This window comes from Anoplopoma fimbria, chromosome 1 (assembly GCF_027596085.1).
Source record: "Anoplopoma fimbria isolate UVic2021 breed Golden Eagle Sablefish chromosome 1, Afim_UVic_2022, whole genome shotgun sequence".
Classification (NCBI taxonomy): Eukaryota; Metazoa; Chordata; class Actinopteri; order Perciformes; family Anoplopomatidae; genus Anoplopoma; species Anoplopoma fimbria.
Window position 1 is genome coordinate 5,461,583 of NC_072449.1, and position 26,637 is coordinate 5,488,219.

At 40.4% G+C, this 26,637-nt stretch overlaps 3 protein-coding genes across 6 annotated transcripts; 1 reads left to right on the plus strand and 2 right to left on the minus strand.

The window, feature by feature from the left end:
• LOC129102181 (TRPM8 channel-associated factor homolog) lies at positions 1-10,591 on the minus strand. 4 transcript variants are annotated; one of them, XM_054612239.1, is made up of 13 exons: positions 10,529-10,591; positions 9,274-9,346; positions 8,317-9,002; positions 7,644-7,860; positions 7,123-7,414; positions 5,156-5,457; positions 4,868-5,042; positions 4,333-4,424; positions 3,551-3,761; positions 3,083-3,319; positions 2,319-2,542; positions 2,089-2,202; positions 1-1,439 (listed from the first exon to the last, which is right to left on the minus strand). In XM_054612239.1, exons 3-13 carry the CDS (start codon positions 8,961-8,963, stop codon positions 1,197-1,199), a joined length of 2,754 nt encoding a protein of 917 aa, XP_054468214.1. In that variant the 5' UTR covers positions 8,964-9,002; positions 9,274-9,346; positions 10,529-10,591; the 3' UTR covers positions 1-1,196. The 4 variants fall into 4 exon arrangements, with proteins under 4 accessions (XP_054468214.1, XP_054468296.1, XP_054468379.1 ...); XM_054612321.1 differs by lacking the exon at positions 10,529-10,591 and adding an exon at positions 10,209-10,289; XM_054612404.1 differs by lacking the exon at positions 10,529-10,591 and adding an exon at positions 9,997-10,080.
• On the plus strand, positions 9,526-18,400 carry pnkp (polynucleotide kinase 3'-phosphatase). Its single transcript, XM_054613196.1, has 18 exons — positions 9,526-9,540; positions 10,532-10,676; positions 11,520-11,566; positions 11,893-12,171; positions 13,086-13,385; positions 14,145-14,224; positions 14,320-14,377; positions 14,492-14,599; positions 14,673-14,744; positions 14,985-15,033; positions 15,445-15,515; positions 15,755-15,847; positions 15,951-16,047; positions 16,138-16,199; positions 16,427-16,536; positions 17,515-17,602; positions 17,690-17,757; positions 17,994-18,400. Exons 2-18 carry the CDS (start codon positions 10,556-10,558, stop codon positions 18,112-18,114), a joined length of 1,824 nt encoding a protein of 607 aa, XP_054469171.1. The 5' UTR covers positions 9,526-9,540; positions 10,532-10,555; the 3' UTR covers positions 18,115-18,400.
• Positions 18,401-18,496: 96 nt separating this feature from the next.
• On the minus strand, positions 18,497-26,522 carry si:ch1073-280e3.1 (complement C2). Its single transcript, XM_054612855.1, has 19 exons — positions 26,386-26,522; positions 25,782-25,897; positions 24,984-25,131; positions 24,674-24,859; positions 23,982-24,155; positions 23,066-23,164; positions 22,785-22,927; positions 22,542-22,683; positions 22,198-22,332; positions 21,960-22,064; positions 21,648-21,785; positions 21,305-21,423; positions 20,792-20,900; positions 20,143-20,290; positions 19,871-19,944; positions 19,648-19,739; positions 19,408-19,540; positions 19,283-19,332; positions 18,497-18,903 (listed from the first exon to the last, which is right to left on the minus strand). The coding sequence occupies exons 1-19, from the start codon at positions 26,435-26,437 to the stop codon at positions 18,721-18,723; spliced, it is 2,346 nt and encodes a 781-aa protein (XP_054468830.1). The 5' UTR covers positions 26,438-26,522; the 3' UTR covers positions 18,497-18,720.
• Between the last annotated feature and the right edge of the window lie 115 nt (positions 26,523-26,637).

Below are 26,637 nucleotides of genomic sequence, written 5' to 3' on the forward strand. Positions count from 1 at the left end.
TTCATCCCTTATTTTTCACCTCATTCAAGAAAAAAACGGATGAAAATAAAATAAGAGGCAGAGGGGTGCATCAAATGTTTATTAGTGTCTTTTCCATTGACATGAAGGCAAATGTTGAATTAAAGACGTGATAGGTGATCTTATAAAGCATCACTGTACTGTATATTAATGAGCTGAAGCATTAGAGCAAATGAAAGAAGCAGTTTACTTATTCACACAAGAAACATCCACATATCTCAACGGGAATTAGTGTTATTATGACCCTTAAACAGAACAGTTTTTTCTCAGTCACACTGCTTCTTAGGATGGGTTAAATGTAGAGGCCAAATTTCATGTGTTTGTATTAATATGTACAATGACCATCAAATAAGTTTAATGTTTTAATGTTTATTGTTAATATGCATGCACGGCCGGACCGACTACGGATTTCAACACACTCTCTTCTCAGGACGCCATAACTTTACTCTATCTTTACAGAGCAGATAGTTGTTTGTTTGTTATATTATTGTTTATTGTATAGAGACCCTTTAAGGGTGTTAGATAGGAGATGAGGAGCGTGTTGATTGCCTTTCACCGGCTCTGAACATGAGCCCGCGGCTTGTAGCTAACAGCGCTAACAGAACAAACCAAACGGTTGATCAAGGCGGCGTTATCAGCTATAGCCGCCATGTGACTTCATTCTCTGCTCAGGACATTACTAAATCTTTACACAGATTATAATAATTTGCTGCTACATTAATATTCTGAATGTTGTATATTATTCCCTATAACTCGTTTATAATAACTTGTGTACAGCACCGCTTACAGAGCTAGTGCTTAGGAGTAAGACAAGCGGAATGAAGCAGACATGAAGTTGTCGCATGTGAGAGTTAAACGCAGCAGAGGTCATAATGCTGCATTTCCCAAAAGAGAAAACATGTTTCAAAGGCTTTCTAACTCATCTTCAAACTACAAGTTTTAACCCACCTGGTAACATGTATTAAACAAATAAAAAATATATTTTTCAAATGGAGCTTCTGAATTTAAAAGCTGTATATATCTGGTCAACTATGTAACTCACGTTTCTTTTTTAAAATATGGCAAAAACACAAGAAAAGAAGAAAAGAGTCAGTTAAATGAATCCCCCACTAAAGACTCAATGTCAAGAATATGTTACTCTTTGAACCCGTCGATCTGCACTTTTAATCAGCAGAAGTTCAGCCATACTGGACCATGGGGTGGTCGCTCCAGGAAGGCAGGTTGGAGAGTTTCTCCTCAGTGGCTGTTTCTATGGGCCAGCCCCAGGACTTAAAGAACGCAGACAGATTCATCCCCACAGTCTGGGAGAAAGTCACAGCGTACAGGTTCATCTTTCCAGGGTTGTTCTTCGGAAAGTTGCTCATCTTGTGGTAGGCGGCAAACACCTTCTTAAAGGCGTCCCAGCCAAACTTCTCCATGAGCTACAAGGAAGGAGACAGCGGTAAAAGAAAATGTGACAAAACAGCAGTATTGTCTTTTCATTTTTCTACATCCAGCATTTTTGTTTGGTGTATAACGCGCATTAAAGTCTCACTGGGTTCGGACGAGAGACCTTCAGTCTCTATAAAGGTTCAAACACTCTAGAGGCGTGAAACTGGATATGAGGTGCAGATTCAGATCCCAAATCAATTTGCTCTTTCATGGTGGATTTGTGACTATATCAACACCAAATTTGATATACAGACTATAATTGGATAAGATGTACCAAAGAAATTAAGTTGAGTTAAAGTTAATACTGTGTATTAATAAGTTAATACAAGTGTATAACTTTCCTGTCAGCGTCCTGTAACCGACCATCCTTCTAGCAAAAGACTGAACTTTATGCGTACCCAGGTCCTTAACAGAGGCCAATTGTGAATAGATGCTGTGTCCCTTAAGGCAGAGAAGCTCTAAAGTATTTTGTTATTACATTAAGATTTGACAAATTAAAGGTTTGAACCCAGAATTGCAGTTTGTGGCTATGTTTTGAATGTTTTTTTTTTTAACCTTTGAAGGGGTGCAATTGTGTTGGCTGACTCCTCTGTGACATATTATCTTTACTGAGTTGAATAAACAGTATTTCTCTCTCACCTGCATGTACGTCTCCAGGGCCACCCACACTGACCAGCTGCTGAGTTCCCTTCCTCCCTTGACGTAATCCTTTGCTCGTTTTTTGCGAGTTTGTGAAACCATCGCTTGATGTGCCTGCGTTGAACAAGATGAAATGATATCCAAATTATACAAAAAAGATATGAAGACCAGGCTTTTCTAGATAACGGTCTCAGTTGTTTTATTAAACAAATAAATCAAATTTACTCCACCTTGTCCATCTTGATCCCCAGCACCTCTTCATGCACATACACTGACCACAGGTTGCACGTGCACTCTGTGGTGTTTGGTGAGAACTCCCAGCAGCCTCTCTGTTGGTTGTGTCCCAGTTCATGGATGGGCCCCCACAGGCCTTTACGCTTAATATGGTCAACGCTGACCAGCTCAGTTGCCGTGGTCTTGTGTGCCATGATGGGATAACCAGCATGCATCCAACCTGGACGGAGAAAAATCATAAAACAAACTGTGTTATGGCAAAAAAAAACTTTAAGGTTCCATATCTATGGTAGGTCATTTTTTTTGAGGGTCCAAGCACAGAGGATTGTAGAGCCCTCCGAGGCAAATTTGTGATTTTTGATATTGGGCTATACAAATGAATAGGATAGTAATATACAGTGCAAGTGCATGCAGTCAGATCAAAGCACAAGATGCAATCCTTGTATTAGCGTTTTGTTACAAAACTCTTCATTAAATTACTAACCTTAAACAAGAAGACATTGTCATGATGCGGTATGCACCCAATGTCATTCCCTAAGAGTCCTGGTAATATATATACATGGTACTAATACAGTATTCACAACAGTTAGCACTGAGCCTTTATACAAGGAGACAAGCAGGTTCCTGTAGGTGTCTGTCTATTTCTGTTAGTTCTATGATAGACCGGTGATCTGTTCCATGGCGTACCGTGCTTCATCTTTCCGGGACTAGGCAAAAAACAGGAAACAGGTATACAGTGTCGTAGTCGAGTACAACTAACCATGGGAAATCTGCACATCTGCTACAAAGCGCTCTTTGCGAGGAAATTTGTGTGGTACGACAGCCAGGTCAGCGATGCCCCTCATCATGTCGTTCCAAAGCGCCGCCAACTCATCGGGGCGATCCAGGCTCCGAACCACGTCTGACGGTACGGTGAGGATGATGTTGTCAAACTCCAGCTCTGCCCAGGGGGAGGGAGCTGTACGCAGCAGTGACCATTCGGCGGCTGTAGTCACGCCTGAAAAGAACGAAGGGATGGATGTGTTTGAAAACCGAGAAATTAATTATTACACACAATTATTTTGTAGATTTTAGTTTGAGGTATCTTTTCATACATTTTAATGGACACCAATTCACTTGAGTTGTCCCAGCATTAATAACCATTATTCCTACTCATCTGTCATTTACCCCCAATGAGGATTTACACATCTGCAGATCAATACCAGTGTGTCACCCACCAAATACTCACCAGCTTTATAGTATGGCGCAGGTACAGCCATCTGCACTGTGACCTCCACCCCCTCCACCTTTGTTTTGGGTGGAGCCACCAGGTAGATGAGCCCCCCCCACAGGTTCCACACCTGCATCATCTCTGAAGTAACAGGCAATCGCGCGTGAACACACGGCGCTCTCTTCAACTCTTCAGCCTTCAGTGTGTCTGTTTGACAACCGATCTGGATCTGAGGAAGAACGTGTGTTACTGATTGTGAAGTCTAGTTTGTAACATAAATAAATGGATGCAATGCTGGAAAGATGAATATTGTTAATGACTGCAGTGCATTAAAAGTCCTTCTCGGACCCCCCCGAGACCTCTCGATGACACTTCAGACTCTCTGCAAGCCTCAATAGCAAAATAACGGAGGGGTCTCTAAAATCACAAGACAATTATGTGTCACTTGCAATTGTCACTAAAATGTCTTTAAAAAGCTAAGTAGAGCCCAGCAGTTTTTATTATTAAAACTGCAAAACATAAATCTGAACAGGTTGCACAAAGCCGGCCTGTCTTCTCGTCTGTTTGTGGACCTAAACTGACCCCCTTTGGACAATTTGATCCAGCGCCTTTCGTGAGAACTTGGATTAAAGCAGGACATTGTCTCTCCTCTTCTTGGATACCAGGAAGGCAACCTAGAAGAAGCCGAGCCAAAGGTCTGTGTGTCGGGTTCGAGCGTGTGCATGTGCCCCCCCCCCCCCGATTACTGGGGGGGCACAACAGTAACACATAGACAATAAACTTAATTTGGGTACAAGCACCTTCCAGTCTTTGTTGACAATCTCTGCTGGAATGGCAAGGAAGGTCTTCATACCAGGTGTTAGGTAGAGACCTGTGCTGATCCACTCCATTCCTGCTGACACACACACACACACACACACACACACACACACACACACACACACACACACACACACACACACACACACACACACAACACACACACACACACACACACACACAGTTCAACAGGACTTGTAGTGTAGTTAGTGTGTGGTAAACACGCACTGTCAGGTTATAAGAATCATGGGGATGCTACTCTGATGCTGTGTGACATGTTCCCTTTAAGAGAAGTAGTGTAACCATGGTAACGCAGCCCCATGTTAGGGGTTAAAGGGTATATGATGTGTGGAAAAAAATGGCCATAGTGGTGGAAAGTCAAAAAAAAGAGACATTTGATGGCATTTTTAATTGCGCTGTTCTACAAACGGCAACATATTGAATTCAGGTGTGCACTCAAATTATTTCAATGAAATTGTCAATGCATATTTGTCCACAAGAACAATTAGGTCTGACCTGCAGTGTTGACGTCAATCTTGATTCTGTGGTTGTAGACGACTGGCATCAAGGGGTTGTCCTTGATGAGGTAGGGCAGGAGGGCATCAGGATCGGGGCAAACCTTGTACACCTCTGCCGCCACACTGAGGAGAAGGTGGTCTTTGGGACTCTTCACGGGACAGCTGTCACACACCTTGAAAGAAAAAATTACCGTGACACATCTGGCTGGGCGTCATCTTTGTGCTTCTCTACTGTAATGTTTTTTGTTTTTTTTAATAAAGCTTTCATATTATTCTGCCTACTCACCTGAGGCATGCCCGACTTCATCACGATGTCAGTGAGGGTGGACACCACCTGTTTGTAGGAGGGGCATTCGTGAGCATTCATATGCAAGTATCTGACGCAGTCCGTGCCCAGCCTCTTGAGGTGATTCTCCTCGTGCTTGCTAAGCTCCGAACCGTGCGATACGTGACTGGCGAAGCGGTGCAGGAGTTGGCGGAAGTGGTAGGAGTCTTTCATGGCCTTGCTTGGCTTGGGGGCCTTGTGTAAACCTCCTTTGATGGTTGACTTCAACAAGGTCAAGCCCATTACGTTCAGGATCTTGTTCCCTGAAAGACAATCCAGCAAACCCGATTTGATTAACTTATTGTTCAAACTATTAAGTTTAGGGTGGGACTGGATGGGTTAATAGAATATTTAGATTTAAGTGTATGCAGGTTTGTTAAATATATAAAAGCAAAGTGGCCTATAATGAAAAATATGATCTCTTTGTAGACATCATAACACCTCTTATGTCCCTGGATATTTTCTATTGTGTATTTTTAACTCTTGTCATTTCATTCTCATGATGTTCTTAGTGGCTGTTTGACTTCTTCACCAGCTGTAATGCCTATGATTGATTACCCTGCTTTGTGTGGCAGCTGTATATATGTACAGGACTTTAGCACAAACCGCTACCAGCCAATAATCACTGAACAGTCCCTCTTTGCGTTAACCAGAATGCCTGTCTCCCAACAAAGGTACCCATTTTGTGGGACATTATCTTGCCATCTTCCCTTAATCTCTAGGTCCCTTAGCCTTTTGCTGACCACTCTCTCATGTCTTTACAGTTGCCCTGGGCTCTAGCATCCCCCTATCTCCCCTTAAAACGGCTCATGGGGTGCGTTAAAGGCGTGTTGTTTAAGGTATCATTGAGACAACTTTAGCAGCCATTCTAAGTTACACTGGTGCTTCTTGTGGTTGGTCTGCTGCTGTGGGCTTTTGGCTTCAAGCTTCATATTATCTGAGAAAGGGCCACCCAAATCCCAAACGCACTCAACAGTTTCTCTTCGACTGCCCAGCGCTTCTGCCTTCCTTCTGCTCAGCACTTTGGCCTCTCTGCTAATGTAATCTTCTTCCATTAAACCATTGAAATTATCCAGGCAGCACCTGCTCCTGCTCTCCTGCATTTGGCACCTTTCATGTTGCAGCCACTGAACCAATAACTCCAGTGGTCATTCAGCTGGTTGCCTCTTTATAGCTCCAGTATTCTCTGGGGGACTGCGACAATTTCTTTAACTTTCCAAAAACCCAACAATCCGGCACTGCAGAGGTGAGAAACTCAGCTGAGTTTTCAAATTCTCTCTCAAGTTCTCTCTTTTTTTTTTTTTACTTCTATTAGTGGCACTTTTAATGTGTACAACCAGATGTAATAGTATGAATTGCCCTCATGGTGAAATGGTCTGAAAATACGCACAATTATCGCCATATTCTCTATGAAGACTGGCCAAGACTTTGGATCCGATATAAACACTTTTGCCTTTAGATGTGGTCAGACAACATGACTTAAACTACTTCTTTTTTAGCATAACACAACCTGTGGCCATCCAGTTTAACTTTAGTCCCTGACCCTGGTTTCTCTGTGCATAATTTGTATGTCCATCCATAAAGGGCCTGGAAAAGCCTCAGTTTTCGGATTGTTCCTTAGCCTCAGGCTCTGTTTGTCATGTCTGTTTAAAGCCTGACTCTAAGCAAGTTTTGAATGAGTTTCTCAGTTCCCATTTTATAAGATTTTTAGACTCTATCTTATCACTTATTCCTGTGTACAATCCTGTACTCAATGCTGTGTTTATGACTGCAAATGTGTTTCTCACTCAACAACGTGGAAGACATAATGTAGGGATGTGTCTGATATGAGTCAGGGCCTAGTACATTATAACACCAACATGACCATTTTGCTTGGCATGCATTATGTTATATAAGCATGGGATCAACTGAGCAGTGGTCTTTCATACCTGGGAATTCTGTTAACTCGTTATGTCCAGGATGTGACTGCGCCCAGTACCAGGCGTGTCCACCGACCAGCAGGCCTCCTCCCTCTGCCACAAAGTTTTGGATTTTCTCCATATTATCAGCGCTATACGCTTTACACACATATACGCTCAGGTCTTCTCTGAAGTCTGTCTTCTCACACTTCAGCCCTGACTTGTTGAGAACATCGAAGCAGGCCTTTTGACCGATACCAACGACCCCCTGCCGACCTTCATCCAGCCAATGAAGAGCATTTTTCCAAAATGGAGCCCATGCCTGCAAAAAAACGGGAAGTTATTACGAAAAAGGCAGATCAGCACACGTCTCATTATTTAGCACATTTGAAAAATCCAACAGCAAGTTGATATGTAACAAAATAAATAGGCAAAGTAATCATAATTGCTGTCATATTAAACCTTTTTATGTAGCTTACACAAGAACTTTCTCACTATTTCACTTATGAAGGCAAAAATTATACAATAAGTGAGTTTGATGTGAACTCTACCTCCAGTCCCAGAAGCCCTTCATGTGAGATCACAATGACTCGTCCCTGCCCATAGTAGCTTCCTGCCAGGAATGGCTGTCCACTGTCCATGGTCCCGATGGGGAAGGCTAGCGGGCCGTGGACCAGAATCTCAGAAGCTAGAAATCCACCTTGGATGTCAAACTCTGACACCCCCTGGAGTAAGAACTGCAAGTCGTCCTCAAAATCCTTGCCGATTCTGTATTTGAAAGAGGAAAGAGAAAGATTGATGCCGACTATGTGCATGAGTCTATAAATGAAGTGTCTCAATCACATTATTTGTCTAGTATTAGTAGCCTTTATGATTGTTTATTTTTTGTATATCTGTTTGTCTTTTTTGGAATTGATCTGTTTTTATTGGATAGTTGACAGTCAGGGAAAACATGGCCAGAATCAATACCGGGGTGAGTGCAGTTATATTGTGTATGCATCTTAACCACTAGGCCACAAACACATCCCGACTAACAATTACTTAGACAAACAGCTATGGCAAACAATGAATATGATATTATTGTATTATTAAATATAATTAGTTTTATATTATACTTGTTTGTAAAGATTTTTCAATATTGATATTACGATCATAAACTGGCCAAATATGTGGAGAGGTTTGCAATAAAAGTTGCAATAAATGAAAAGCATATTTTACACTCACACTACAGCCATCCAGGAGGATGGGATCTGTGGGTAGACAGGCAGGCATTCTGCCTCACCTCCATGGTCAGAGAAGTAGATCCCTGCCACACCAGAAACCTTGTTCCCTTCAAACTGAAGCAGCGAGTTCTCCTTACGGTGCGTTTGAGCCCAGTGCCATGCCTGCCCTGCTATCAGCACTCCTCCTCCAGCTTTCAGAAAAGCCACCAGGTCCTTCACGTCTGCACCAACGCAGTAGGCGTCCGTCACGTACACACCAACTTCCCGATTATCAGTAAAAGCCCCAACAACTGAGACTTGGAAGCTGGACTTGCTGAGGTTATCAGCGACTCCCTTGATGTTTTTGTGGATCCCTACAGACAGGTTGTCAGATCCATCTCCTCTCAGCCAGGTCAGAGCGTTTTCTACCAGAGCAGGAAAGGCCGTCAGGTATCCCTCGTGACCCAGGACCACGATCCTCCCACGGCCGTACAGAGAGGCTGCCATCAGGACCTGGCCTTTACTGTTCATTGCTAAAGGAAAGGCATGGTCTCCAATCAGCAACAGGTCACTGGGGACACAGGGGCCACGGAGGTCCAGCTCTCTCATGCCTTTCATCAGGGACATATAGGCCCCTTCATGGGGATTTTCGATGGGCTGGCTGGACATGGTGAGAAGGATCGATGATCTGAAGGTCGGATGAAGAGGCTGGAGAGCAGTGTAAAGTCAGATGTAAGTTACGTAGGTGAATGCAGTTAAACAGTTGAACCCACATGAATTTTGTCAGTTGGTTGTCCTGCAGGAAAATAAACAGCTAACTGAGATTAAAATCGAACAAAATAATTTACTGCTGACGACTTGTTCAGAGACAAACAATATATCAGTTGCTCTGGAACTCCACTAAAGAAGCCCAACAGTTTACAGTTTTTCATTACAACCAGAAAACACAAACAAAAGCAAAAAGTACTATTTTCTGTACCTGAAAATCAAGATGTCTTTCGGCTCGTATTATAAGACAATTTTCCAGACAGGCAATCCACCAAGGACACTACCTGATAGGAGAGAACAGGGAAACGAGTGTGAGAACAGCATTGAGAAGTAAAAGGAAAAAAACAAAAGGAGGAGGGACTTCAGTGACTGGAGCCCAGTGACAGGCTGTTAATGACAGCCCAGTTCAAACATCAATGGGCAGTATGTGCTGAGACACCCGTCTGTCAACATTCTCAGTGTGGAACACACCCTGAAGGTAATACCTGCTCATCCTGTCTGACAGTCGTATTTGTGGATCTTTAGAGCGCAATACAACATCGTGTCTGTGAGATAACCAGGGAGATCATCTGTGTTTAAATGATAGTTCAATAGTATCTTATCTTGGTTTTGTAAAAACAAGCATCCCCTCATTAAATGCCAGTGTCTGTCTCATTCGTTAGACAATTAACACATTTAAACATGCAGCATGCACATTTTGAATTAAAAAAAGAAATAAAACAACTAGATGTAACATGAAGCTTTTGCTCTGCAGGAATATGTCTTAAACAGTTTCTATGTCGCATTTAAGTTAAACAAACTAAAGTGCACTTCTAAACAAAAAAGTTTTCTGCAACACATCAGCCTACATGATTTGCAAAACCTGGTTTCAAATATGATCCAATATATTCATCAAAACATTTAAGGTGTATATGATAAAGGGAAAGATGACAACCTGGTGTTTCTTCTTAATTAGATAAATGTATGCTCATAGAAGCATTTAACGTACACAAACAGGAATAGAAAATGTATTATCCTGTCTTATTACTTTCTTTTGTCAGCAAATAGGTGAGGTTAACCAAAACCGAAACTCCTTAAAATATACACGAAATTACATTTTTACTATTTGCAAAAAATAAGAAATGAATGACATAAAGGCTACTTTACCATGGGGACGTGTCTTTATCTCACAATAATAACTAATTATAAGACTATAAACGTTTTAAAAACCCGGAAAACTTGAGCGGAACCTTCAAGGACGCTGCGTTTCCAAACGAGCGTATTTTTCTGACGGACCGTGTATGTGCACCGCTAAATAAGCCCCCTCCGCTTTCCCACACTTACACCCGACTAAAATACAAAGAAGTTGTGACAAAAGTAGAAAGTTTGCATGCTTAAATTTTTACACAACCAGTTTTCTTTTGATATTTATATTATTTATGTGTTTCAGCTCATAAGTGTATTAAATAGTTTATAAAAACACTCACAAGGCTCAAAGCAAAGCTGCTCAAAGCATGTCGTGTGCGCTGGTTGGCCCCTCTGGAGCTCCAGTCTCTCTGGAGGACGGACGAGCCGTGATTCTGGGCCGGGGTCCGGAGACCGGTGTCACCGACAAGAAGTGCTCCAGGCACCAGGGTGAGAAACATATTCTGCATAAAAACATGGGTGCTTTGCATGATATCTCACATGCTCCCAGCAGACCACATGACACATGACAATAAAAACACTGTGCAATAATAGTTAAAATAGTTTTTTTCTGTCTGTAAATATTATATTTCAGTTATTGTGTTTTTCTACTGTTTTTATTGCTTATTTATAATACTTGTTTTTTTATTTTTATTTTTTCTTATTATTTATACTGTTATTTATCCAGCACATTGCACTGCACCCATACTGCTTCTTTTTGCACTTCTGGTTAGATGCTAAAACTGCCTTTACTTGTACTCTGTGCAATGACAATAAAGTTGAATCTAATATAATCTAATAGACAAAACACACTAATATATATATATATATATATATATTTGCATAAATGTAAGGATTGTAACACAATTCCCCATGCTGTGTGGAAGGAGTGTCCATGTCAAAAAAAAAAAAAAAAAAAAAAGCAGGGTTGATTAATTAATTTAAAATGTTTTAATCCAACTACATATCCACAATGAACATGAACTATGACTATTTACAAAAATTGTTAAAAAAGGTGTCGTCAGTATCTTATCACAGTAGTTATGTATATGTAATGAATATTAGGCTGCAATTATGTTTCATAATTGATTAATATGACTACTTTGTTCTCTATTAGTCATCTGGTCCATAAAATGTCAGAAAGCCGACATAGGTGACATGGGCAAATTTCTAATTGCTTAAATAATGATCAAAATTGTTATAATTTCAGCTCTAAATGAATATCCAACTCTGTGTGTTCATGTCTCTGTGAGTATATATGATGGTAATTGTGTTTCTTTGTGTTCCCTTCAGTGAAGGTGGTGGCTCACTATGCAGACCAGGATGTTGTTGTTACCCAGGTAAGAAAGCAAACCCGTAAGCCCATCCCAGTGGCACAGTGTCATGATTCAGTCTGTCTCCCTGTGAAGCTGCCCGGCTGGAAAACACCACCGACAGTCAGACACACCCAACAAACACCACCACACCTGACAAACACTAAAGGGAGTTGATATTTGGCAGCACACAATCAAATAGTCAGTTATGTCATTACAAGTTAAAAACCAGATGACAGCACACTTTTGTCTTTGCTGCAGAGACACACCTTGATTATCTAACACCATATAAACTCACTTAATATGCATAAAGGAAGTCCAATGTCCATACATATCTTATTTTCTTCCAACAGTTGGGGCCCAATCCCAGTTTCCTGGACGGTGAGAAGCTAGGACGGAGCCAGTCTGGTAAACTCACCCATGGAGGCACCTTGTTCCTGGTTAACCAGAGCCACCCGTTCAAACTGCACTACACTCTGAGATCAAACGGAGCGGCTCCCAGCGCTGCACAGAAAGGCCTGAAAGCCACCGATAAGACAAAGGGAGGCAGAAATGGGAAAGAGAAAGAGGCACAGTCCAGTCCAATTCCCAAGCGCAGTTTAAAGGATTTCTTTCCTACCTCTCCCAAGAAGGTATCACATTTGTTCGGTTATTGTGTTGACACCTATGACGGCACCAACAAGGATTTATTTTTAGTTCTAGTCAGAGCTTAGCAAAACTCGGTCTAAAACAAGCAAATCCAAATGCTTGCTAACCCAAATGAAACTAAATAAATGAATGTGCATGGTGCCTGGATCTAGTAAGTAGGTTATAAAAAAGGAAGAGGGGAAATCGTTCAATTCTAACTGCTCTGTATTCTTTAACAAAATCTAATATTGCTAGCCATCTAGCTTAAAGGTCTGTTAGTTACCATGACATTACTCATAAGGGCCCGGCCGAGCAGCTTTTATTTCTTGTTGGTCGAATAAATGGAACAATATGGCCAATTAAAAGAAGAGGGGGAAAAAGCACAGTAAGGAAAAACCCTTTTCTAACACTAAGCAAAAATAAACTGCCTGTTGGTCCGTTCTTCCTGTTCAGCTCCAACAGTTTCCTTGCTGAACCCGTTTCTTGAGAGAAATTCAGCAGCATCATCATAAAACTCTTAAATTTCTTCAAGGAACTTAATTATTTTTGCTCAATCCAACCCCCAAAAAACAACCTTTTTACTGTAAATTCAAAGTTAACACTGGATCACATTTAGGATTAGAGTTTTGATACAACAGAATTCAATTTAACAAGGTTTAGAGTAGAACCTAAACTATCGTTTAGGAGATCTACATTTAATAACATTTCATTTGAAGATATATTTGAAGTTTGGTGCAACATGATTAAAATTTCAACTATGTTTTAATCAAGTTGAATCCTTATTGGTGCAACCATGCCTCAGTGTATTATGTCATGTATCTAATTTGCTTATTCCTGTAATGTTATAAAAAATATAATTATCAAAAGAGGTTGAAGTCAAACAACCTTTAATATTTAAAGTTGTATTTTTTCTGTTAAGTCATCTAAAAGACAGCTGAGTCCAGAGAGGGGACACCCTGAGGTGAAGCGCCAAAGACGAGACGAGGAGGCCTCAGACGGGCGAGTGAAGGACGAGGATGATGATGAAGAAGAGGAGAGAATGGCAGAGGAAAAGCTCAAGCAGCTGCAGCAGTTGGCAGAGAAATCTATGACAGAGAGGAGTAACAGCACCCAGCCTTCATCATCTTCATCCTCTTCAAAGGAGTGTCTGAAGAGCAGCTGGCAGCAGATCGGCAGCCTGATGCTTTACACGGCTGCTGGAGTCAAAGGGAGTGAAAAGGTGGGAAGTGTTTCAAATAAAACAGCTCTTTAATTTTTATTATTTTATTACTGTTTCAGTGTCCGAGGTCAGAGAATTACACAGATTTGGTCTTAAATTTAAAAATGATTAATTGCGTAAATATTTAAAGGTACAGTTTTCAGTGTTTATGTAGTAAAAAGAAGCCCCGATCCTTGATTGAGAGGCAGATCCATCAACGATGAGTCGATTATTGATTAGTTAAGCTTTAGAAAACCTTTGAAGCACAACTTCCTGTTTTCACTTAAATACAAAGACATATTTTTTTTTATTGTACATGATAAATTGAGTCCTCAAGACATAATCAAAAGATGAATGTTGTTATTGACATTTTTCTATTTTAGTTATTTTCTTTTATTTATTTATCTCACTCTTTATCCTATTCTGTTTTGCCCTGCTGTCAGAATCACTTCTTATGCACTTAAAACATATTACTCTAATAATCATATATGTTTATTTTCTTATTCTTCTTTTGTTGTCTTTGATAAACCTTTGGCACAAGAATTTCCTTCAGGATTAATAAAAAATAATCTTGAAAATAATTGTGGTTGCAGCTTTAACTTTTTTATTGTTGAGTTTGAGTTCCTCTTCAAAAGAAAGCTCCTCTGACAAGTGTTCTATCATCTGTCATTCTTGTTTACGTGGTTGTTTTTTATATACACACAGAAGTGCTTCATAGGGGTTTTGCTAAGCAGCTAATGTGTAAATGCCTGAACTCTTCTTATTCTTGTCTTTCTCCAGATTGCTGGGTTTGACATTGATGGCTGCATCATCACTACCAAGTCTGGGAAAGTCTTTCCCACTGCGCCAGATGACTGGAAGTATGTCTGCACTGCAGAACTTTCCCTTTCTTAAACCCTTTATCTCATGTCCAGGTTTGTCATAATATTTATCTTCTGGTTCGATCAATTAACAGGATTCTGTATCCTGAGATTCAGCCCAGGCTGGCTAACCTGCTCAAGAAAGGATACAAGGTGAATGTTATCCAAACGCAACAGTTTTGGATGATTTTTTTGTGCAGTTTAGAAGATGAAAACCTGTGAAATATGACACTGGGTTTCCTTGTCTACCCCTCTCTCTTCCTACAGGTGGTGTTCTTCACCAACCAGATGGGGATCTCTAGAGGAAAACTGAGACCAGAAGTCTTTAAATCCAAAGTGGAGGACATCCTCGCCACGCTGAAGCTACCTGTGCAGGTTAGTCGCGTTGTGGTTTAACTCTGATGAAAAAACTCTTGAAAAAACTGATCTTTGTACATCTACGTCTCAGGTGTTCATATCAACCAGTCCTGGTATGTACAGGAAACCGGTGATGGGAATGTGGAACCACTTGTGTGAGAAGGTAAATGTCAGTATAGATGCATAAACACACACCCATATTATTGAAGAACCACACCCGATATGCAACATTTGCTCAGAGACAGTACAACAGAACAATGTAAAAATAACTGCATGTTAATTCAGATGAGTCATAAGAGCCGCCCTTTAATCCCAGCATGTATGTCTTTGCATGTGTGACAATAAAAAGTCTATTCTAGGTTTAACCTTGTCTTTCTTTGCATCTGTGTTTTTTCTGCTTTAGGCAAATGATGACGTTCCCGTTGACAAGACACAGACTCTTTATGTCGGAGGTGGGTGAGGTCGCCCAAAGTGATATACATCACATGCTTCTTAGTTTTCTGGTATGGTATCACAGAGACGCACCAAACTTTTAGTCCATTCCTTTTTCCTTAAACCCAGAAACTAACTATTGGAAATTTTCAAAATCCTAAAGCCTAATGCTATACTAAAACCTCACTGGATTCCCAGGTCTCTGAAACATAACTATCGAACATTTCAACCTCTCCAAAGTGCAGAAATGCAACATAAATAACCATCTTACTATTGCTTTAAAGACATTTGAAGCACATGCACACAAACACACACACACACACACACACACACACACACACACACACACACACACACACACACACACACACACACACACACACACACACACACACACACACACAGCGTCTTACTCTACCTTTTGTGCACAGATGCTGCGGGCAGGCCGGAGAACTGGGCTCCAGGAAGGAAGAAGAAGGATTTCTCCTGCAGTGACAGACTGGTAAGACCAGTTGTATTAGTGGGGTTGCCTTAGCGATGAACATCCCATGTTTACAGGAGGCTTTACTGATATGGGATCCCAAAATTCAAATGCTTATTGCCCCTCCTCCTCCACCTCTTACTTTAAGTTTCATTGAAAAAGGTCCGGTAAATAAATGTTTCTTAATGATGCCTTCATTTGAAAAAGATGCACAAAACGTAGATATTAACTAGTTGCATTCTTCCTCTTTGTTTTTGTAGTTTGCTCTGAACATTGGAGTTCAGTTCCACACCCCAGAGGAGTACTTCCTGGGCTGGAAGAGCGCCCCCTACAGCCTGCCTCAGTTTGACCCTGTGAGTACCATGAACATACTTGCTGTGTACTGTGTTTTTCTTTCTTTTTTTAATCAGTACATGAGAATACACTGTTAATGTTTTTCTTTATGTGAACTTCTAGAGGAAGATGGACTCCACCGCCCGGCTGTTCGACCCTCCGTCTGCCTCTCTCACCTCCGGCACGACAGAAGTCATCGTCGCCGTGGGTTTCCCTGGTTGTAAGAGATAAAGGATGGTTCATCAACTTGTCTGTTCTCTCCTCCCAACAACACCACGCTGATCTTGTTCCCTCCTCCTTTTCTGCACAGCTGGTAAATCCACCTTCTTCCACGCCCACGTCATTCCCAAAGGCTACGTGTATGTCAACAGGGTGAGCGGATTTGAAAGAGATTTTAAAAGATTTCAACTGTTGAGTTTTACTTTGATGTCAGCTACCCTGCTTTTCTATCGGATACCTAAGAAACATACAGTAACTGTTTAAAAGATTGCATTATTGTTATAATAATTATGATTTATTTATCCTTTTATTATTTGGCCCTTTCCTTGAAGTTTCCTGACACATTGTGACAGATCTTTTTATGTCTTATTTCCCATCAGGACACACTCGGTTCATGGCAGAGCTGCGTTTCGGCATGTGAGCGTGCCCTGAAAGAAGGCCGAAGCGTCGCCGTGGACAACACCAACCCAGACCTAGATTCTCGCAAACGGTAAGGCACAACAGTATCACAGTTCGTGCTGTGTGGATGAATTTCTGTGCGTGTGTTTGTGTGTTCTTGCATGTATAAGTATGCATATATACTCTGGATCATCCTCCATCTGGCTACATCCTTATGCCTACAGGCTTCAAAAAGCATCAGTCAATCTTATTATACACAGAGAGAAGAGATTATTTGCAGTCAGGGCATTTTCACTGAGCTCTGAAATTGGTTGAGGAGCTTTTGAATTGTGTTCGCTCAGTGTAATAGATGTCTTTAACGGGCTGACGGGCTACAGCAGAAGAATTTTGTGTTGTATTCTGCTTTTTTCCAAAGAACAGACTGTGATGTACTGATGGCAGGTTAGAGAACTGCATGTGTTGATAAAATGCACCAGAGATGTGTTACCTAGTGACTGTATTTGTTTCACTTACGGGATGTTTTCTCTCTGCCACAAACTTGGCAAACAAAGATAATGAAAGAAAGGATTGTAAATCAAGAAATAAAACTGCATACATACATTTCATAGCAAAGAACACAACACCTGTTTTCTAGTGTGGAGAAATGACATTATGTTAAAATGTCACAGTTAAAACAAATGGCTGAAGTTTTTATGCATATAGCAAAAACACATGTTCACTTTTGTAAAATTTAAGTTATACAACTACTTAATCCCCTTTTGATAGAAAAATTTGTTTTAATATTGCACATCCCTTTTTAGCCCCGACCGGTCTTCATCATGTCTTTGTTTAGGGAATACTTTGGGTACATGTTTTTCACCTTTTATACGCTTTAACCTGGTTCAAACACACAAGTATACTGCACAGAGACATTGAAAAACTATAAAATTGTAACTGTTACCTTCATTGCTTTAGTCTAAAGGAATCCTACTAAACTGATATGCTGCTGTTGAATAAACTCCTGCTTGCTCTTGTACTTGCATATATTTTCCTATGTTTCTAAAACCGTAACTCTGTTTGTATTTTCCAGATATGTGGACGTAGCCAAGGCAGCAGGAGTGCAGTGTCGCTGTTTCCACTTCTCCGCCTCTCTGGATCAAGCCAAGCACAACAACAGAGTATGTCTCCCCTGCTCTCCACTCTTTGGCTTCTTTTATTCTGGGTGGTGTTTTTTTTGTTTTTAACGCTTTTTTTGTTGTTCCCAGTTCCGTGAGATGGCTCCATCGAACAGCAAACACCTCAAGGTCAATGACATGATTTACCACAGCTACAAGTGAGTGAGATTGGCCTTTTTTCTAGCACACAAAACTTTTTTCATCTGACATACAAAAAGCCCAAACATGTGCACAAAGCTTGATGACATTTTCTATTTTAATACATTTTCAGAACCTTTGTTTCTTGTTTCTGAGTCAAAGTCTAAAACTTTTGGTTTTGAATTCTAGTATTAAAAATACTTCCTAGTAAAAGCTCTGGTACTGACCACTCTGATCCGTCTCTCTGTCCGCACAGGAAACACTTTGTGGCTCCTGCTCTCCAGGAGGGATTCTCCGAGGTCCTCCAGATCCACTTTGTCCCAAACTTCAAGGACAGCCAATCAGAAATCTTGTTCCGGCAGTTTTCTGAGGGCTGATTGGACAGCTGGCTTTTTCGTTTGACTTTCAAATTCTCACTTGACACGAAAAAATAAAAAATAAATATGCAAATAACAGCTATAGAAGCAGCTGAAGAGAAAGATCCAACCAACGAGCAACAGATACAAAATACACATCCGGTTAGTCAGCAGACACAGAGAAGGTTTTCTGTTTCAGCTGCTGGACTGTTTGGGCTCTTCGCTAACTTCTGTGCAGTGCTTCAATGAATACTGTATGTCAATGGCCTCTAACTTCAAATTAAGACCAGTGATGTTAACTTGACACATTAATCATAAGAATGTACATTCTTTACATTATTTCTATTATGCCTCAGATTATGCATGGGTCATACATGTTGAGTTTAGTAAGAATCAATGAAAAGAAGAATCACTTTTTTTTTTAATGTTGTGTATGGAAAAACGTCATCCTTTACAAGTGAGTTTACCGCACCACAGTTGTAAAAAAACAATCCGTATTCCTTTTGACAATAAAGCTTTGGATAATACTTGATATTGCTGTCTATGATTATTCCAACATTTACGCACAAACTCTGTTAAATTCTGCCCTACGTTATTGCTCCTTACTCTAAGCAGCTCTGGATGTTCTCAGACGACATCAGGCAGGAACTGGATATCCTTCCCTAGGTGCTGTTTCAGCCACGGCATTATCTTGAACAGGTCGATGTGAAAGTCCCGAGCGTCGGGAGGCGGATTCCCGCTGCTGCACCTTCTCATATTTCGGTCTACAGGGTCGCACACGTTCGTTGTGCCCCAGCTCACGACTCCCACCTGGAGATGAAAGCGTGCAGAAATGTCCACATGTTGCTGATTAACAAGACTACATTAAGACTACATTCAACTAAATGAATGTAGTCTCCAATAATGTCCTAGAAAAGCTAGATGTCTCCCATGTGACATAAATACAGATAACATTTCTATAGAAAAACTAAGTGGGAGAAGAAACTAGAAATTCTCTCAACCCACACAGATTTGCTGCATTACTTTTCCTCCACACAGAATTAGGTTTTGTCTGAATATGCAGGAACTACACACATTAATTACATTAAAATATTCAAATTTCATAATCCAAACAGAGTTATCTTTTTACATAAACATGTTGGCTGATTAAATGTGTTTTGAGGCTTTAATAAGTGAAAACCTTGCTGACCTGAAAGTAGCGATTTCTCTTTTGCAGAAACAGAGATCCACCAGAGTCGCCTATGCAAAAAGAGACAACATGTCAATGTTGATCAAACTGTGTCAGCTGCAATAGAATAAAAGCAGAGTCCAGACCTTTACAGGTGATGGCGTACTGGTATCCTGAGGATCCCCCAGAACAGAGGAATCTGTCGGGTATGAACTCATCCAGAGTCACATTGGTGGGCTCTTTGAGCGTTTGTCTCGCCTTCTCCACACAGCTAGGCCTCTGCAGACAGAAAAATGAGTTTCACTTTCATAACAAAACCATATTTTCTCCACGTTATCGAGCATAAAAAGCAACCCACAGTCTGAAAACCATCAACTGTCACTCACCTGACTCTCTGTGTGAATGTATGTACGTTTGCGCTCGATGTTTTTATGGATGAAAAAGGCAGCAGTCTCCTTCAGTGGGAGCAGTTCCTTCCCTGAATACACACATTCATTTTACTGTTAAGGCTTTTTTCTAAGTCTTGAACTCTAGATATTAGCACTATGTTTTGCATACTCTTATAAATATAAATGGCTTTGCTGTTGCGTGAGTGTAAAGGTCACGTACTGTGCTGCTGACAGGTGGAGTTGACTCTCTTCATGGCTCGAGCCGCTGGTACGGTACATGGCAAGCAGATAGGTCTGTTGTATGAAAAACAGTTAAGATTTATCCCTTTTCTAAGCTACAAAAATGGGGAAATTTCAGACACTAGACACACCCTTTTCATGAGAAATCTTTTGCCATTCTTTATAGGCTTCTACTTTAAAACAAGTGACTTTGAGTGTATCTCCTAGTTGAGGTTTATCTGTAGTTGCCACATCTTTTCTTCCCTGTCTTACCTTGCTCTCCAGGAGAGCGGGATGCTCTTGTTCACATAAACCAGAGCGACATCGTAGTCGTAGAACTCGGATACGTTTCTGTGCTCGAGTGCCCTGATGTTGTACTTCGGATGAATGATCGCCTTCTCGGAAACCGCCAGGCCCCCACCTGGGAACCAAACAAGCTGCTTGTTATGACATTACAAACGGTGGGAAGTCAACAAGATGGTGAATAGAAACTCATCTAGATCTGCTGTTTGCTACAAGAGAGGATAAAGTATGCTTGAAATGTGCTCTTGTGGTACTTCAGTGTGATTGGATTTAGAATAAATATTAGAAAAAAATAGATATAATAAAAATAAGAGTAAACTTGACCTGCATGCAGGTATATCGGGTCAAAAAGTATCAAATGATCACCCTTTACCAAGCTGTCCATGGTGAAGGTTATTACCCTGGGTGCGTGTTTATGTCAACCGCTGTATGTTTCTATGTTATATTGTATCTTTATACTTTACTATTTGTTTATTTTGAAGCTTGCACATATTGCTAGCTATTGTTAAAAAATTGACATGACTAGACTTGAAAGCTTGATTTTACTCTTTTCTTTTTTTCCCATTCCTGCTATTTTTTTCTCTCACATGAATCTCCAAAAGCTTTTTCCCGTACTGACCGTGACGTATGTGCAACTTTGGAGGGATGTCTGTGCTCGCTCTGGCAAAGCAGTGAGCGGCTGTCAGAACCCAGTTTTGGCTCACAATGGATCCAACACACGGCACAGACTATAAGGGAGGAAAGTGATAATGTGGAAACAAAAACACTCTGTACATAGCATATTTTTACTTTTTTAAATTGTTCCCAATGAGGAGAGAGCACTTAGAAAAGCTGCCTGGAGAACAAATGTCACACCCTGAGAGCTTCTAGTTGAAAATCTATGAACTTTTCATGATGTCACTGTGGAAAATGGAGGAGAAGCTTGTTTTGGTCATGTCTGGCTGTCTTGAGCTTTACATTTCAGATAGACACTAACATAACAAAGCGAAAGCATGTTTGAAACATTGAAATGAAGCGTTCCCAGCACTACGGCCGCTCTTCTGCAGGAAAAAGACACAATATAGACACAGGCACTAAAATGATAAACAGATGGGGGAAAAAACAATCCCCATTGTGATTTTTACCGACCCACCTTTGTAGCCTTTGGAACATTTGTAACCGCTTCCACGGTGACGTGCCAGGGTCTGGTGTAGGCCCTGTTATCATCCTGCCGCTCCTGAGCTACCCCACACATCGTCACACTCTTGTCACCTGTATCGAGAAACACAACCATTTTAATGTTATACTTCAGTCACTAAAATGTTGTTGCTTTTTAAGTTCAAATGGACAACAATAAATGCTTAATGCAAAAAACAGAACTTTTCAAAAAATGTATGTTGTAAAATGCTGCAAAGTCTCTCAAAATAAAAAAATCATCCGCTGACAAATTGACGGCAAAAATCGTAAAGCACACACAAGAATAATCTCCTACTCACTGATGATGCTGTTGAACACCTCTCCCAGTTTTTGGTAGTTTTCCACCACGAAGACATGTTCCTCACCATGTTTCTTTGAGGCTAAGGAGTTCAGTTGATCTTTGTTCACCTGTTCCCCAATACCAAATACATAGACATCTGAAAGCACAACAAATAATGACTTAAATACTGTATTCATGCAAACTTATCTGATTTATGATAACTATCATTGAAAGTATTTTTCAAGTATCAGTAGAGTGGTTCAAATGTAAATATATATATAATGTAAAAAGGTGTATTTAAACATTAAATCAGTTTATTTTTTCTTGTTACCCAGCAATTTTTCATCTGTGTGATCGCGGGATGTGTGGTGGTATCCCAGCAGATTTCGGATCTGGTTCAGGGCAATCTGAGGCTTGCTTCCAGTGTTGGAGTAACCTGCAGGCAGAGAGACATAAAGATGGAATGAACGGCTACAGTGAGCTTTGATGATTTATAAATTATTAGCTATTAGAGATGCTCAACAGATAATTGTTCATGGGTTTGTGGGACAATTTGTGTGAGTCTTTACCGTCTGTTTCTATGATGATGATGTTCTGAGTCTCATTAAAGTGGTTCATGACCCAGTTTTCCTTAAAGAAGCTGATCCTCTCACTGACACGATGCAGGGCAGCGTGGAGGTTGGTGCCCGTCTTACGCCCATGGCCTGCAGATGAAAAGATTCCAAAGATTAAATTCCACAAAATGAAATTGATAAATCATTTATTGAACTAATAAACACATTGGTGCATGATGGTTGTAGTGTAGGATATGGATTCAGGCCTACTTGAGAATATCAAACAGCAGTAGATTAGTAAAAATGCATTCGTTAAATGAATGAATACTGTAAGTAAATGAAGTTATGCCAAGTCCTACTGGTGTAGTCGAACTCCTCCAGATTCCATATGATGTCGTCGATGCTGCCACTTCTAACCGTGTCTGTGATGTCTATGATGTCTTTCGCCTCGCTGGCAAATGACAACACGTGAAACCTCAGCTTCACCTCGTAGCTGTCCAACTAGAAAGTAAAATGAAGGAGATGTGAGAAAATGTGAATAAATCTCCTTTTCTTTGGTCTTTTATCAACTGTTGAGTTGAGTAAACTCATTTGGCAAAGACCTTTCTGATAAGGGCAATGGTGGCTTCCCTGGCTAATTCAAAGTCCTGCTTTTTGATGCTTCCTGATGTGTCCAGTAAAATGTAGACATTCATACGACTGTCTTTATCCACACGGATAGTTCGTCCAAAGGATATTGTTCCATCTTAAACACACACACACAAATTGCAGAGGAATTCAGCGAGATGCTCTTTAAGTTTATGTTCATGCACTTATAAATGGCATGTTATTCATTCACTGTTAAAATGTCAATATGTTGAAGGCACACTCCTTTTATACGCACCTGTCTTTTTGGAGTCTGGCGAGACGACATCCATGATTCCTGCAAGTGACCCAGCCATGGCTGCGGCTACAAAGCTGGGGGAGTCAAATGTATGTGGGCCTGCAGAAAAGCACAACTATATATCTCATATGAAAGTTTTATCATAATGATGCCCACTGGCACTTGTTGTTTTGTTTATATGTCTTAATAATATATCTTCTGTTGTTTTAGAGGCACAGTGTTTGGGATTTGGCGACATCTAGTGGTGTGGTTGCAGATCGCTACCAACTGAATCCCAGTTATCACTGTTATCAGAGTTTCTCAAGCTTTTCAGAGAACTCAAGTGACCTACAGGTAAAGTTAACACATGAAGGGCTCACTCTAGAGCCAGTGTTTGGTTTGTCTGTTCTGGGCTACTGTAGTAAGATGGCAGAGCAACATAATAATAATAATAATAATAATAATAATAATAATAATAATAATAATAATAATAATAATAATAACTTTATTTATACAGCACCTTTTAAAAACAAGGTTTACAAAGTGCTTCGACAGACAAGGCAGCAAAACAGTGCAATAGATGAAACATTAAAAACAATCGTTAGGATAAAACTAAACTAAGAAATAAAATGAAATAACAAGTGACAATCAAATAAACGAACAAAATAAATAAAATCAAGTGAAATAGATAAACATGAAATAGTAACGAATATAAGATAAAATAGTAAAACCAAATAAAACGAAACATTAAAACGACGTGGCGGACTCTTAATGTCAGGTGATTATAAACTAATGAAAACATAGTTATGATTATTTTTGTTCCAATTTGCTAATAGAGCCCACAAAATCCTGCACACTTGACCTTTAAAATTAAAACACCTAAATAAAACTGTGACAAGAATCATGCACTTATTGGATAAAAACATTTAATCTGCACCTTGGCATCGCGGTGTTGAACCGCTCCACTCCCTGTCCTCCAGGCAAACCCTCTCATTCGACCCAAGTAGATCCAGACCAGCCTGACACCGGTAGCTCACCTTCTCCTCCGTGTGAAACCGGCCTGCTGACCTCTGGGCCCCCGGTGGGATCCCGGGGTCGCTACAGTCGTCAGCTGCAGAAATGCAACAGCAGACAACATTATGCAATGATTTTATAGGTTAAAACAATTCTTTAAAAAGTATACAGGTGTTTGTGCTTTTAGAAAAATGGCCACAATATAACTTTATTTGTGAAGTATGATTATGTAATACTTTGAATTTATGCATGAAGGCATTTTAAAACATCAAAAACACATCGTAAGCTTCTATCTTAAAGAGCTGAATTGTTACGTTAAGAAGGTAAATGCAAAACTTTCTCCGTGATCTGTTTTGTGTCACAGTATACAACAGTTTGAAGGGCTCATTTATATGTATTCAACAAAAGCTGCTTTAAAATGTAAACCTCAGAAAGTATGAGCTTAATTAGTGCATGCTCACTGTACCACAGGCTGTAATACATCTGATCAACTGGGCCTCGTGTAAGTGGATATTCTTAATTATTCTCAAATAGGGGGAAATATAGCCATGTGTTGTACATTATTTAATCATACATGTGATTTATGTTTATCATGAAGGTTGGTAAAGTCCTCACCATGGTTGTCACAGATGGGAGTGGTTCCTGTCCACTCCCCAGAGTGGGTGCAGTTCCTCCGGGCCGACCCGTACAGGGTGAAGCCGTCCTGGCAGGAGAAGCTCTGCGTCATCCCGACACGGAACCACTGGTCTCTGGGCAAGAAGTCACCGTGATCCAGCTGGATCTGAGCCGGACACAACACGTCTGGAGAGAGGTGGACGGACAGAAAGGAGGTGATGCAGGAGAGAGAAAGAATAAAGATCACAGAGTGGTGCTTTGAGAGAAAACTCTTAAGAGTCCCTGAATGTATCGTCATCCAAACCGTTACCTTTGCATGTGGCCCGTGACACCTGTCTGCCATTTCTTAATCTCATGATCGACCACTCCCCATATTTGCCACAGAGCCTTTGGCTTATGGGGAAAGGGTATCGCCCCAGACAGCAGTGAAAGGTCAGCACACTGCCCTCCAGTCCTCCCTGTAGAGGAAACACAGTGTCACTTTTGGAGCTAAATTAAGTCACAGGAAGCTTTTTACAGTAAATAAATGCTTGATTTGTTTCACTTTCCAGAACCTCTAGTTCCTTTTTTATCAGGATTGGAAAACGGTCCACCTAATTCAGAGATGTGCCTCACTTTTGCTTGCAGGACTAATACTGAAATAAATGTATATTTACTTTGTTTTGTCATAGTTTCTAACATATTATTATTAATTATTATTTACTTTTACCATCCTCCATTTTGCCTATTTGTTTGTCCTGAAATTCTGGCTGGTTGAGTAGTCTCTGTTGCAATGTTTGGCATTACTGGTGTTAGCCAGAAGACAATTTTATACATAAATTCATCTCTAAAGCAACTACATAAGTCCAGCAGAGCTGTACAAATGCATATACACACACATTTAAAGGAGCAATATATCACTTTGGTGATTGTCTTTATCATTACTGTTTAGCAAAAATGACAGTTGTTAATTCACACGTCTTCAAATGTTTGTTTTGTCTGACCAACATAATATAGAACATATTCATTATAATGAAAAATTCTCATTTTTGAGAAGCTGCAACCAAAAAATGTTTTTTTGAAAGGTAATTGATTGATCAACTAATCATGTCAGTGTATTGTTTTTTACCTGTGAGTAGGTGACCTGTCCATCTTTGATGCGCTCTGTGGTCGAGCAGTTCAGAGGCTGCCGATACTCGTATGCTCCATATTCATATTCATAATCATATGTATCCTCCAGGGACACTGGAGCACAAACAGTAAAAGGTCAACACAGCAATATAGTTTGTGTTGAAGCTATTTATTGGATGTTAGTATTTAGTTATTTTATGCATAAGTAATATTGTTTCATTATTCTAGATGTTTGCTTATTTAAGTAAGTTTAAGTTTTGATATATTAAGATAGCTTTTGTATTGATAGTCGGAGATAATAGGCAGGTATAGGACCAGCATGCACCGGGGTGGGCCTATGGTTTTTTTTACCAGCGCAGGAGAGTCAGCGACAGATTTCCTTTGTTCTTTTGTTTGTTTGCCTGTTTTGTTTGACCAAATAAATCATGAGAAAAACAGAATTCTGTACGGACAATTCTTTTGCCTGCGTAAACCTCAAACCCATGGTGCGTCAGTGGCCCTTTGATTTAAGTTTGTTTGTTTTTGGACAGTTTGTATCAGTATAAATTTGACAAAATCAATATTAAATGTAAGAGCAAGCAACACAAAATGTAAACGCTCACCCTCCTGGACAGAAGTGAAGAGTAGGGTCCATAGAATGGTCTTGACGTACATGGCCAGGCTCTGTTTCAGTGGTATTTGCGTCTTTGAGTGACAGAAATCACAGCGACAGTGTTCGTATCGACCTGCAGTTAGCTGCTTTATTTGATGACTGATTACCCATTAACACAGCAGCACCAAACCGGGAAGGAAGGATTGAGCAATTTGGGACAAAACACAGATTTCAGCTCTTACGTTCATTTTTGGGTGCAGTG

Excerpts from the sequence above, each read along its gene's own strand:
- LOC129102181 (XM_054612239.1), bottom strand. The coding sequence starts at position 8,963 with ATGTCCAGCCAGCCCATCGAAAATCCCCATGAAGGGGCCTATATGTCC. Across the intron at positions 7,415-7,643 it reads AAGGGCTTCTGGGACTGGAG|GCATGGGCTCCATTTTGGAA; the intron begins GTAGAGTTCACA and ends GTTTTTTTGCAG. Across the intron at positions 5,043-5,155 it reads TGAAGTCGGGCATGCCTCAG|GTGTGTGACAGCTGTCCCGT; the intron begins GTGAGTAGGCAG and ends TTTTCTTTCAAG.
- si:ch1073-280e3.1 (XM_054612855.1), bottom strand. The coding sequence starts at position 26,437 with ATGTACGTCAAGACCATTCTATGGACCCTACTCTTCACTTCTGTCCAG. Across the intron at positions 22,928-23,065 it reads GCCAGACTCCAAAAAGACAG|ATGGAACAATATCCTTTGGA; the intron begins GTGCGTATAAAA and ends TGTGTGTTTAAG. Across the intron at positions 19,740-19,870 it reads CTCCACCTGTCAGCAGCACA|GGAAGGAACTGCTCCCACTG; the intron begins GTACGTGACCTT and ends GTGTGTATTCAG.
- pnkp (XM_054613196.1), top strand. The coding sequence starts at position 10,556 with ATGTCGTGTGCGCTGGTTGGCCCCTCTGGAGCTCCAGTCTCTCTGGAG. Across the intron at positions 13,386-14,144 it reads GAGTCAAAGGGAGTGAAAAG|ATTGCTGGGTTTGACATTGA; the intron begins GTGGGAAGTGTT and ends GTCTTTCTCCAG. Across the intron at positions 17,758-17,993 it reads ATGATTTACCACAGCTACAA|GAAACACTTTGTGGCTCCTG; the intron begins GTGAGTGAGATT and ends CTGTCCGCACAG.